Consider the following 12777-nt stretch of genomic DNA (forward strand, 5'->3'; position numbering starts at 1 on the left):
TCAAAGTATTGATCGTTTGGCTGGCATTTTTGTGAATGAAGAAAAGTGTGTCCATATGTCATTCAGAGGAGACCCAGCAAACGCCTTCGTCGTGCATGGCGAAAGTGGGTCAGAGGACATCAGAAGGTTAGATGCCTAAAAAGAAATTTTGAATATAGGCCCTCTTCATACGTGTTCTTCTCACTGCATCATGGGAAATCGGCCACTCCATGGATGATTTCATAATGTCCCTTGGCAACCTTGAAGCCTTTTCAGTCTTTGGCACTTTCATTACCATATCCAGTTGCTCCCACTAGGGCATCCCATGTCTCTGGTTGTCGTTTAGCAGGACGATTATCTGCTCTAGGCCAGTAACAAAGGAAATATCATAAGCCCTTCCATGAATCCTATGATCTCTCCCTATTTATTCTAATTAACACGCTCAGGTCTGAGATTACTGCCAAACTAGATCATGGGAGACGCAACGGATCTACCTCCACGGACTAGGCCCTTCTACCTAAGACGCTGAGACATTTCTTTCACAGGCTTTCTTTCATTAATTCATCTGCAATTCTCAGTGTTGTGGCCGCTGATGGGAAGTCACTTTCTGACCCTGCCGACTTTGCCCCTCCGGGTTACTAACACGTTTCCATTCAAACTAAGCGCGTTCGTTTCGCATGCCTTGGATGGATACATTCAACAGTCCTGTTCTGAAAATATTCAAGTAGCATTATTGTGCCTCGCAATACATCGGAAACTAGCGACGGTAGGTAGGTGTAGTTATTTTGGCGGAGGCGTGCGAAGTTTGTTTGTATGCATACACTTCTGCTACGTCGAGTCGCGCTGGAGGCCACAGACATCACTTCCCCGTTTCCCCTTTCCGAGGTAGGTCTGTTGGTTATAGTATCTCCATATCCGTGTAAACTTGGCGGCAAGGTTTAGCGTAGTGTGTGTCCACATTTTAGTTTGTGGTAGCTGGATATATTTGGTTTATTTCTGCTGAATTCTGAGTGGGCGATCCGAGGTCACCAAAAGAGCAGCGGAATGGTATTCAATACGTAACACTAGTATCGGGGAATACCCTTGCTCTTAGCTCACTATTTTAGTTTGCCAGAAGTCGTACGTAATTTCTGTGGCATTTAGTGACTTGCCTACGATAACGCGGAATATACGAGCGGCCTGGTGCAGTCGCGACTTATTAGCCCAGTCATCAATAGTGCGCTGTTTCGGGTTCGAAGTTTTTTCTTTCTTCGCCTAGTCTTCAAGAAGAGGACGCCCGAGCAACGGGTACAGTTTGACCTGTCCGCTCACTCAGGGGTTTTGCTGCGTGTTTGGAGAACTCGATTCGCGTGATGCGGGCGCTTCGAAGCCGAGGCTTAACTGCAATTGGGTCTATGTCATGGGTGGATCTCCCGCCTTGAGTCAATGCAGTGAGACGAGGTGATTGGTTCCCATGAGTCGAATGCCGCTCAACCTCATCTGATAGTTTTGTCCGGCAGGCAGCTAGTCCTAAAGGATGATAATCTCAGTGTCGATACCCAGTAAACACGCCACCGCGGCACCACCGGTGGTGCCATCGGTGGCAAGAGGAGACAAATAGGGATGGCATGTTACGCTTGACACCGGTGGCTCAAAGCGACTAAAGGTGGCAACCCAAAAATTTCGTGATATATTTAATCGGTGGTGCATTCAAACAAATCGGTTTCAAAAAGTACTTCGAGATAGAGCTCCAGTATCCAGATTATCCTGTTACATTTGTTTTCAGAAGGCTTTCATGCAACAAATGCTATGTTTGGCTTGTATTAACCAAAATCAGTGGCGAAGCTAGCCACCGTTAGCCAGCGGTGGCACTGTTTACTGGGTTTACTGGGTATTCGGAGGATTAGGTATGCCACTGTCATTGGATCCCATTGCTAGAACTACCGGTTGCCGGCTTCATGTGGTTTGAAAGCGTGGCCGTACTGTCTGCACCAGCTGGTCCTAGTAATAATTGTCACCGTCGTCTGAAGCTGTGAGGTATGAGGTTGGTATTGCTACAATATTTTTAGCCTGAATTCCGTTCGAAACTATTGCCGTTAGTCCAGCGCTCCCATGTGTGCATATGTGTTATTTGGGGAGAGTTGCTCTAGGATTTATGAAGTTGAATGCCTTACCGTATGCTCTACCTACACAAGCTGTTTGATCTCGGTATCCGGGTCTACAGCCTGAGCGAAGGACAGTAGTTACGGGTTATCTAATATGCTCAATTCTTTCCACTCATCTAAAGTACGATTCGAAATGCAGTGTATTAAACTGCACATGGCCTTGAGGCTTAGCTTATTTTCGACAGCTAAGTGAATTCGTGTCTCCTTGGAAATACACTCGGAGGGCATACTCTACAAGAGCGTGAGTATTTCAGAGGTATCGACAAGGGTTGTATGACCAATGTGGAATCCGTGCGGCTAATGGCGGGCTACTGGACCATGTGCAGTTCGTATTCGGTGAGCAGTTGGAGCAAACACCATTCAGCTGTAGTATCTTTTCAGTGCCTAACTACCATGTCATTAGAAGGAAGCACGAGGTCTGGGATACTGTCAGGTTGTCCAAGCCCAGACGGGGAGTCGAGGCAGAGGTCAGGTTCGAACCACGGACCTTGCGGTTAGTAATCTCGCGCTCTTCCTACCGATGCATTTCACCACATGGAACATGAAATCAATGACATCAGTTTGTCAACCGTGCTTGGGTTTTGAGTCTTCGTCTCAGATAACCGGTACAAATCAATTGAAGGCGAGTCCAGCGTACACGCAAAGGCAGAACATAAAACCAGTAACATCGCAATTGGTAGGACCACGAAAAGGGACTAAGGCAGTATGGCTTTCTGGAGGCAAGAACTAGCGTCGAATATCTTACAGGCAGTGTTAACGGGGTGTGTGCAGAGAAAACGGCGCAGATTACCATCATCAGATTCCGTAGGCGGCGGAAGCTCTGGCAAACGAATATCGAGTGAATTTAGCACAGCTGATGGCGTGACGGAGCATCAGGCCCTGCATGTCAGATTGGTCTGCGCGCTCAAGCACTTTTGGAACAAAATCTCAACCTATCGGGCAAAATACAGTGCGAGGTAATATAAAAATTGGGGTGCCTGGAATTAGAGTTGGCTCAACAAGTGGCGTGATCGTATCCTATTTGAGATTTCGGAGCACGATCCCTGGCTGACCGAATGAATTGCACCATCGTGATGTATATTCTGCTCCCGGCGGAATCGAAATTCCCGCTGCCATTTTTATAGGTATCTCGGCCCCTGCTCATTCTTCGGGTGGCATGGCAGTTAGGCTCCGGAAGGCCGCTACAGTTGAACCATGTGCAAGTGAATAAATTTACCTGCCACATCAACTGAGTAGTCCGTTGACTTACGTTTTTGGTTTCATACCATCCCGTCATGCAGGCGAGTTGCACCGACAACACAAACGCTTCGTAATCTCTCAAACTTCTCTTCTGCCCATAAGAATGGGCGCGAAAAAAATCATCCTCTTCGACAAATAGTAGTTCGAACTACGCAATACATGGCCCAACCAACCCAGCTTCTGGTGCTGGACACATTCATCAGCAAACTCGATCGCACAACCGAAAACTCGCTTTCCTATTCTCTCGTTATGTATTCTCCGACACCAGCCCACACGAGCCATTGTCCGGAGATAACGAATGTCGAACAACTGCAGGCGTTTCAGTTCCGCTGTTCGGACTGTTTGCAAATGAGACATCTCGGCTCATCCGAAGTGGGACTTGTTGGTCCCCTCAGTTCAGACTCAGGGTGCAGTTATAATAATGGTCGTCTTCGACATCTTTGCACGAATCACTTGTTCCTCAGTAATGCTACATCCACAAGCAGATGTTAAATGCTACTTGCCTCCCCCATTGCGATTGACAACCTTGAATCTAGATAGACTTAGCTATAACTTTGGTGAAACTTAACGTAAACTCCCGGAGGCGAAGTTGGTGATAATCCAGAAAAGGTAATCACAGTGATTCATACTGCAGGAAACTCGTTAGGCGCTCCCGGCTTCAGCACGATTACTTGATGTCGGATTTCTTGCGCCGTACTGCGCTGATCACAATTCAGCTGGAAGAACTGTTGGACGACAGACGGACCTGGTGGATTAAAGGGCCCCCTGGAAGGTTAAGTTAGCCTAGCTAGGAATGCTTAGAAACGTCACCCCATACACAAGGATAATACTTGAGATTTAATATATGACAAGAGCCGACATCTTGACCGTTGAGCTGAACCTTACCATTCACCAACACTGTCCAAAGACGGCCATGACTTTGTTTCATTTTGATCAGGTTGCTCAGGCCCATTTGAGAACGGCGTTTTCTGGTAATCAGCCATTGTGCTTCCTTCAAGTATAACGGTAACTAGGCGCCGAATGAGTGTTACAGTCTAGCAATCCAGCAACTTTGGGCCAGTACATCACTGCACCGTCATTCACAAAGCAACTGCTCCGACCATAAATGGATAAGCCCACTGTAATCGTATTGTGACATCTAAATTCGCCATGCGAGACGCAAGTCCGAAAGCTCCAGTCAAGATTCCGACGGAGTTTTAGAAGCACTGGCTACATCTTCGCATTGTGTCAAGATCCTGGGTGGCTTACTCATGCCGCCGGTTAATTGTTCACTTCAACTGTGTCTAGGGACCGTAAATCTGGTTGTCAGGATCACATTTTGGAAGTGGTTTGGAAACTCAGGTTATGTGGATGATAATGGCAAGGTCGCTCAGTGGTTACAGCGCGAATTTACTGGTCGTGGTTTGAATCCGACCTCTGCCTCTCGATTTCCCCTGTTTAGGCTTGGGCAGCTTGGCGGTATCCCAGTCCCCGTGCATCTTTCTGGTGGCATGACAGGTAGGCACCGGAAGAGTGCAACGGCTGAACGGCGACAATGAGAGTGAACACGGAACGTTTGCGTGATGTCAGTGGTATTCCTGTTCTCAGCTTTTATCTAGATCACCTGAATGGGTACCCGGAGGTTTGGGCACAAAGTGGTCATGATTGGCTAGCAATAAGTCCGTTCGCCATCCACTTATCCTATTCACAATACGTTTTTCAACCAAACCACATAGGTACACCAGCCAGGTATCAGTGTCGAATCTTGATGTATTGTCGATATTGATGGTGGAATTAGTATGGCGAAGTGAAAAACAGTATCATAATTAGTAACACGGTGGTTCACGTGAGCATAGGACAAATCCAGCACGTATAATAATAGTTGTCGTTCAGATGCAACACCCTTTTGATGCCTAGCTGCCGTGTCACCAGAAGGAAGCATGAGAGCTGAAGTCATGTCGGGTTGCTCAGGTCAAGACTGAAACAGTCGAGATACAGATTTTAGTTCGAACCACGGACCTTCCGGTAAGTTTTTGCCCTGAGCTCTCCCGAGCTCATTCAGCAGCGTGGAGTGTGGTTCAGATGTCAAGTCATCGTCCAAGGACAAGCCAATTTCATTCAAATTGGCACGAAGTTAGAGGCGCATATGCACTGGATTATGATCAGGATTCAAGTTTGTTTGTGAACATGAGCGCAAACACCAGGTTGCCTGAGCACAGGCGGTGCCAATTGAAATGCTGGGGTTGGGTTCGAATTGCGCGCATACAGTCACTCACTGAAAAAAGAACGACACATCTGGACTACTCTTTGATTGCATGATTCCCGTGTTACTTCCGAACCCATAGGGGTAGTGTATTACAATTTTCTATCTCAATTTTAGCCCGGGACCGTACCCTGTTTCATGGTTGAAGGCTGCAATTTTCGAGAGGCAGATGGTAGTTCGTGTCATCCACAATGGCGGTCAACATCAATCGAGAGGTTGAAGATACCTTTTACAGGTACAAAATGCCGAAGCTTAACGCCAAGGTACCTTGTCTACTTTCATTATATTTTGTTCCAGGTAGAGGGCAAAGGTAATGGTATTAAGACGGTGATTGTTAACGTTTCTGATATTGCCAAAGCTTTGAACCGTAAACCAATATGTAAGTTGAATTTCGGTTTACTGTTCATGTCAGACTTGACGAAATTTTTCGGCTGCGAGTTGGGGGCTCAGATTCATGTGGATGATAAAAACGAGCGGTATATCGTAAACGGCGCACACGAAGCCACTAAGCTTCAGGAGCTGTTAGATGGTTTCATCAAGAAGTTCGTCTTATGTCAAGGTTGTGGAAATCCGGAAACCACTATGGTGCGTTCGCTTTCCATGTTAATGTTTTTAGCACGTCAATAGGAAGACTGGAACAGTTGGGACCACTTGTAAAGCCTGCGGCAGCCAAGGTCAATTGGATGTAGCTCACCGTCTGACCCAATACATTGTCAAAAACCCTCCAGAGCCCGATACGTCTTCGAATAAAGCAAAACCGAAAAAGGGGAAGAAAGGAAAGAATGGCGAGAGAACCTCAGGTATTATGAGTATAAATTTAATCGTTCTCTTCAGATGACCATGAAGTCAGCACCGCTGGTGACGAAAACAGTGGCTACAGTCCTACTGCAACCGCGCTCGAAGGCGATGATGATGACTGGGGCGAAGACACGACCGAAGAGGCACAACTGCAACGAATGAGTGAACTATCAGCAATGGCCCAGTCATTGGCCCTGAGCGTTGATGTTGACAAATCAGAAAGCGAAAAGGCTGACGTCTTTTATAAGCATTTGCTCCAGCTACAACGCAAAAATGCTGTACTGACGCACCGTCGGGACATACGACAGCAAGCTGATAGTCTAGAACTGGGTCCTCGTGCCGTTCTGGTGCTCGCTGAAGCTCTCCTGTCTTCCCCTACCGCAATCATAGGGGATATCAAGAAGTTTGCGCCCGTTTTCTTACTGTTCACCAGAGTTGGAGGAAACGAAAAGCGCGCCCAACAATATGTCTTGGGTGCCATGGCCAAACTGATTGAACGGCACACAGAACACAACTTACTTTCTAAGGCATGTCATATACTGAAGGCTTTGTATGATAATGACATCATCGAGGAGGATGTTATCATTGCGTGGTATGAAAAAGGGGTATGATCCATTTTTGTGTTTTATCTTGCCTTTAGCCTTCTAAGAAGTTTGTCTCTCGGGAATTGAGCTCAAAGATTTTGTCACACTGTGCCCCAATGGTTAAATGGTTACAGGAGGCAGAAGAAGAATCTGAAGACTCTGAGGCAGACGATGAAGTGCCCGATGCAAGGTCAAACGTAAGTTCCCATCCGGTAGTTAATCTTTGGCTGCATACTAGGGTACATCCGAGGCAACGGTAGATGTCGAGCCCAAGGAAAGCCCCCCTGCCACCGAATCGAAGGACGGTACCGAAAGCGAAGATGAAATTGATATAGATGCCATCTGACGTGCTTCATATTTGACTATGGACCATAAGGAGTAGCTTGTGTCGCTTCCGGACTTGTTTGTTCAACTTGGTTCGGCTTTATTTCTGCTCATTTATCCATACGAACTTCTTGTCGATTCCTAATACACGCATCCAGTCATCTTGCTTTTGTAAGTCTTGTGCGTTTTGAATGCCTCAGTAGTCGAGTTTTGGTTCAGAATACAACTAGTGTTAATCGGCGTTCCGCGGTGCTTTTTACACCAATGCATCCCAGCCTTTCCACGTAACGGCCGAGTAGTCGTTCTTCCGGCTAATTCGTTAACGTGTCGTTTCAAGTCCTACTTGGCACTCGGATTGCCCAGACGCCTTTGATTTGGTGCTATTGTTCGCTTTGCGACTGTTTTGGGAGGATTGCCATCTCTGCCCACTGGTTAATAGGCATCACAGTACCTGACTGCAGCATTACTATCGAATCTAGCCTATAAACTTGTCCGTGACGTTCATCGTAGTTCCCGAATTGCCTTGGTACGAACCCTTAATCTTCGAACGTCTACTGGCCTTGTACAAAAACCTTATGAAATCTTCCATGGGCGAGATATTTAAGTGGTTATAGCTCGAGTTTGCTGACCGGGGGGTCCCTGGTTCGAACCCGACCTATTCCTCCCGAATTCCCCTGTCTAGGCCTGGGCAACCTGGCAGTGTTCCGGTCCTCGTGCTTCCTTGTTGCATGGCAATTATGATTCCCGTGTTACTTCCGAACCCATAGGGGTAATGTATTACAATTTTCTATCTCAATTTTAGCCCGGGACCGTACCCTGTTTCATGGTTGAAGGCTGCAATTTTCGAGAGGCAGATGGTAGTTCGTGTCATCCACAATGGCGGTCAACATCAATCGAGAGGTTGAAGATACCTTTTACAGGTACAAAATGCCGAAGCTTAACGCCAAGGTACCTTGTCTACTTTCATTATATTTTGTTCCAGGTAGAGGGCAAAGGTAATGGTATTAAGACGGTGATTGTTAACGTTTCTGATATTGCCAAAGCTTTGAACCGTAAACCAATATGTAAGTTGAATTTCGGTTTACTGTTCATGTCAGACTTGACGAAATTTTTCGGCTGCGAGTTGGGGGCTCAGATTCATGTGGATGATAAAAACGAGCGGTATATCGTAAACGGCGCACACGAAGCCACTAAGCTTCAGGAGCTGTTAGATGGTTTCATCAAGAAGTTCGTCTTATGTCAAGGTTGTGGAAATCCGGAAACCACTATGGTGCGTTCGCTTTCCATGTTAATGTTTTTAGCACGTCAATAGGAAGACTGGAACAGTTGGGACCACTTGTAAAGCCTGCGGCAGCCAAGGTCAATTGGATGTAGCTCACCGTCTGACCCAATACATTGTCAAAAACCCTCCAGAGCCCGATACGTCTTCGAATAAAGCAAAACCGAAAAAGGGGAAGAAAGGAAAGAATGGCGAGAGAACCTCAGGTATTATGAGTATAAATTTAATCGTTCTCTTCAGATGACCATGAAGTCAGCACCGCTGGTGACGAAAACAGTGGCTACAGTCCTACTGCAACCGCGCTCGAAGGCGATGATGATGACTGGGGCGAAGACACGACCGAAGAGGCACAACTGCAACGAATGAGTGAACTATCAGCAATGGCCCAGTCATTGGCCCTGAGCGTTGATGTTGACAAATCAGAAAGCGAAAAGGCTGACGTCTTTTATAAGCATTTGCTCCAGCTACAACGCAAAAATGCTGTACTGACGCACCGTCGGGACATACGACAGCAAGCTGATAGTCTAGAACTGGGTCCTCGTGCCGTTCTGGTGCTCGCTGAAGCTCTCCTGTCTTCCCCTACCGCAATCATAGGGGATATCAAGAAGTTTGCGCCCGTTTTCTTACTGTTCACCAGAGTTGGAGGAAACGAAAAGCGCGCCCAACAATATGTCTTGGGTGCCATGGCCAAACTGATTGAACGGCACACAGAACACAACTTACTTTCTAAGGCATGTCATATACTGAAGGCTTTGTATGATAATGACATCATCGAGGAGGATGTTATCATTGCGTGGTATGAAAAAGGGGTATGATCCATTTTTGTGTTTTATCTTGCCTTTAGCCTTCTAAGAAGTTTGTCTCTCGGGAATTGAGCTCAAAGATTTTGTCACACTGTGCCCCAATGGTTAAATGGTTACAGGAGGCAGAAGAAGAATCTGAAGACTCTGAGGCAGACGATGAAGTGCCCGATGCAAGGTCAAACGTAAGTTCCCATCCGGTAGTTAATCTTTGGCTGCATACTAGGGTACATCCGAGGCAACGGTAGATGTCGAGCCCAAGGAAAGCCCCCCTGCCACCGAATCGAAGGACGGTACCGAAAGCGAAGATGAAATTGATATAGATGCCATCTGACGTGCTTCATATTTGACTATGGACCATAAGGAGTAGCTTGTGTCGCTTCCGGACTTGTTTGTTCAACTTGGTTCGGCTTTATTTCTGCTCATTTATCCATACGAACTTCTTGTCGATTCCTAATACACGCATCCAGTCATCTTGCTTTTGTAAGTCTTGTGCGTTTTGAATGCCTCAGTAGTCGAGTTTTGGTTCAGAATACAACTAGTGTTAATCGGCGTTCCGCGGTGCTTTTTACACCAATGCATCCCAGCCTTTCCACGTAACGGCCGAGTAGTCGTTCTTCCGGCTAATTCGTTAACGTGTCGTTTCAAGTCCTACTTGGCACTCGGATTGCCCAGACGCCTTTGATTTGGTGCTATTGTTCGCTTTGCGACTGTTTTGGGAGGATTGCCATCTCTGCCCACTGGTTAATAGGCATCACAGAACCTGACTGCAGCGTTACTATCGAATCTAGCCTATAAACTTGTCCGTGACGTTCATCGTAGTTCCCGAATTGCCTTGGTACGAACCCTTAATCTTCGAACGTCTACTGGCCTTGTACAAAAACCTTATGAAATCTTCCATGGGCGAGATATTTAAGTGGTTATAGCTCGAGTTTGCTGACCGGGGGGTCCCTGGTTCGAACCCGACCTATTCCTCCCGAATTCCCCTGTCTAGGCCTGGGCAACCTGGCAGTGTTCCGGTCCTCGTGCTTCCTTGTTGCATGGCAATTGGGCATCGAAAGGGTGGACGGTTTTTTTTTCATTTTCCCGTGCGCATACCAACTTTCGGATATTTTTAAGACAAATTAATGGGTTGAGGAAATTCCACGTGTTTTAAAATATGTAGCAACCTGGAGCAAGGGAGACACATCAGCTACGCTCCTGACCATCGATGTCGTGTAGTAACTGCTATATAATCGAATTAACGGACATCCCATTACGGAAATCCCACTGTTTTTAGTTGGAAACATCTTGCCATGTGGGAATTGTTTGGAAGACTGCGTGCGAAAGCTAACGCCTGGGAAATCAGCTATGACACCGTTTGATTTTCGCCGGACTCAGTCTCATCGGTGTTAAATCAGGTGTGCGGTTTTTTCAGCTATTGCAACTATCAAATTGTTATATCAGTGTAATTCAGAGAGAAACTAAAAGCCGTAAGTTTCGTTGTGTTTGAACATCAGGACCGAGGCAAGGGATTTCGGCGAAATGAATCGGATATGAAGAGATCGATCCCGTGGTCCATGAGTTTATTGTGTATAGCGGTTGTTTTTTGCGGGTGGCATGTGGCCAACTCGCCAGAAGAGTCTGATGGTTCCGTGGATGTTGGCAATATCGACAAGTCTAAAGACTACACCTGCCATCTTCACAGCCTATGTATCTCGCAATCCATGTGACTTCCGGAGAGTTCACATCTGCACACTCAGTTTTTGAAAGGTTAGGATTAAAGGCAGTTTCCCAGTCCATGCGGCTGTTCGAAAGGTGATAGTGGCTCGTTGCTGCAATAATCGTGCACTGAACACCGCGGGGCCGGAACATTTGGATTGTGGACTACGATCGTAGTGGGCAGATGTGGGCACTCAAGCGGCTTGACTCCTTTAGTGTCTCAACTGCCACCTAGTAACCGCTTCAGGTCAGGTCACATTTTTGCCCTACTGAAAGGTAACCTAGTTGTATTGCCACCAGACTCATCGCCGAGACCAACATGGTGTCTAATTTCAGCACGTGCTGGTCTTCGTTAAAGGCATGTACTGGGCTCTGGCACGAAATAAGGTGAAGAGACTATTGGCCGTTCGGTAAGGCTTCTGAGTAGTCACATGTGTGAATCACTTTGAGGATGGGTGCACGTGATCCTGGATGAGTGTCTGGGGGTGTGGGCACTTCGGAATGATTATTAGAGACCAGCGATGATTCCCTTCCCCGTCCACTTTTCTTTTCAGAACAGGGCTTCTAAGTGACTTAGGGGTTGTGCGGCAGCAAATCATCAGTGTTGGATACGATGTGCTGTCGATGATGACGGTTCTAGTGGACGCCACACTGGCTAAAACCCCTGGGTGTTTCACTGCACCTAGAGGTGGGTCTCCCTAGCGGCAACATTCCAGTGAGGATGAACATTCCGTACTCATTTCATCAATGGTATTTGAGGAGGCCGGTACCACTCTTACTCTGAGGGAACAGAAGTAAATTTGTGTGAATTTGGTAGAACTTGGACGTTAATCCCTTTTCCATCACCATATCTCCAGGGGCAGCGCTTTGAGCAATAAATGCTGTAAGTTCTAATCAAGAACTCTGGTGCAGCGGAGATACCATCTTGACGTTTGGAAACATGGGAAATGCGCAAAGGTATTCATATATGCCTGTTTCAGACATTATTCTGTGCTATCACCGCTCTCCGTTCACTAACACCCAGTCCTTCACTGCTCCAACACGTGCATGCAGTTTCGGCTACAATGGCTGCTCGGCTAGCAGGTCGCTTCTCACATTACGGTACTGCGTTACTGCCACGACTCATACGAATTCTATCATTCTTTTAGACAAGCAGCAAGGTGGGACTACGTGATCGACGGGATTAATCAGTACCAAGTCTTTGGAATTCCGGGTTTGATTAATGGATGGGTGGAAATATTCCTAACCGTACAAGGGAGTCTTGCATTAAGAAGGCTAAGTTTATTTGGATTTACCGGTCAAAATTCGGATGTACATGTTCATAAATAGCTTTCTTGACGTTGCTGGGAGGTCATTAGGTTGCTTAAATCCCTTTAACGGTCCGCGGCTGGTTTCACCATGTGGTTCATCAGGCAGACCTGGTCCCCGGATTTCTGTCAACCCCATCTCCACCTCGTTAAATACACTCATTTGGAAATTGCTGTAGTGTAGATGGGGGAACTCAATCCCAGGTGAGCCTTGTTTATGCTACACAAATTAGTGTGCTGTGTGAAGGAAATATACCTCAATGTGTAGCATATTGAGTTGAGCAATATTAAACAAACGACTCACCTGAGTCTCGTTGACATCAAAATAATTCGCAAATGAGTGCATTTGGACACGTCTATTGTTTAGGTAGTGAGATAAT

General features: G+C 46.6%; 2 protein-coding genes across 2 annotated transcripts; both read left to right on the forward strand.

The window, feature by feature from the left end:
- Positions 1-802: 802 nt before the first annotated feature.
- T265_01214 (hypothetical protein) lies at positions 803-7332 on the forward strand (the record flags this gene model as incomplete). Its single annotated transcript, XM_009165199.1, has 8 exons — positions 803-864; positions 5722-5867; positions 5902-5983; positions 6017-6189; positions 6221-6404; positions 6439-7007; positions 7043-7183; positions 7225-7332. 7 exons carry the CDS (start codon positions 5796-5798, stop codon positions 7330-7332), a joined length of 1329 nt encoding a protein of 442 aa, XP_009163463.1.
- An 854-nt stretch (positions 7333-8186) lies between these two features.
- On the forward strand, positions 8187-9943 carry T265_01215 (hypothetical protein; the record flags this gene model as incomplete). The annotated part of the gene is made up of 7 exons (XM_009165200.1): positions 8187-8258; positions 8293-8374; positions 8408-8580; positions 8612-8795; positions 8830-9398; positions 9434-9574; positions 9616-9943. The coding sequence occupies 7 exons, from the start codon at positions 8187-8189 to the stop codon at positions 9721-9723; spliced, it is 1329 nt and encodes a 442-aa protein (XP_009163464.1).
- Positions 9944-12777: the final 2834 nt, after the last annotated feature.

The sequence above is a fragment of the Opisthorchis viverrini genome, assembly GCF_000715545.1.
Source record: "Opisthorchis viverrini unplaced genomic scaffold opera_v5_13, whole genome shotgun sequence".
NCBI lineage: Eukaryota > Metazoa > Platyhelminthes > Trematoda > Opisthorchiida > Opisthorchiidae > Opisthorchis > Opisthorchis viverrini.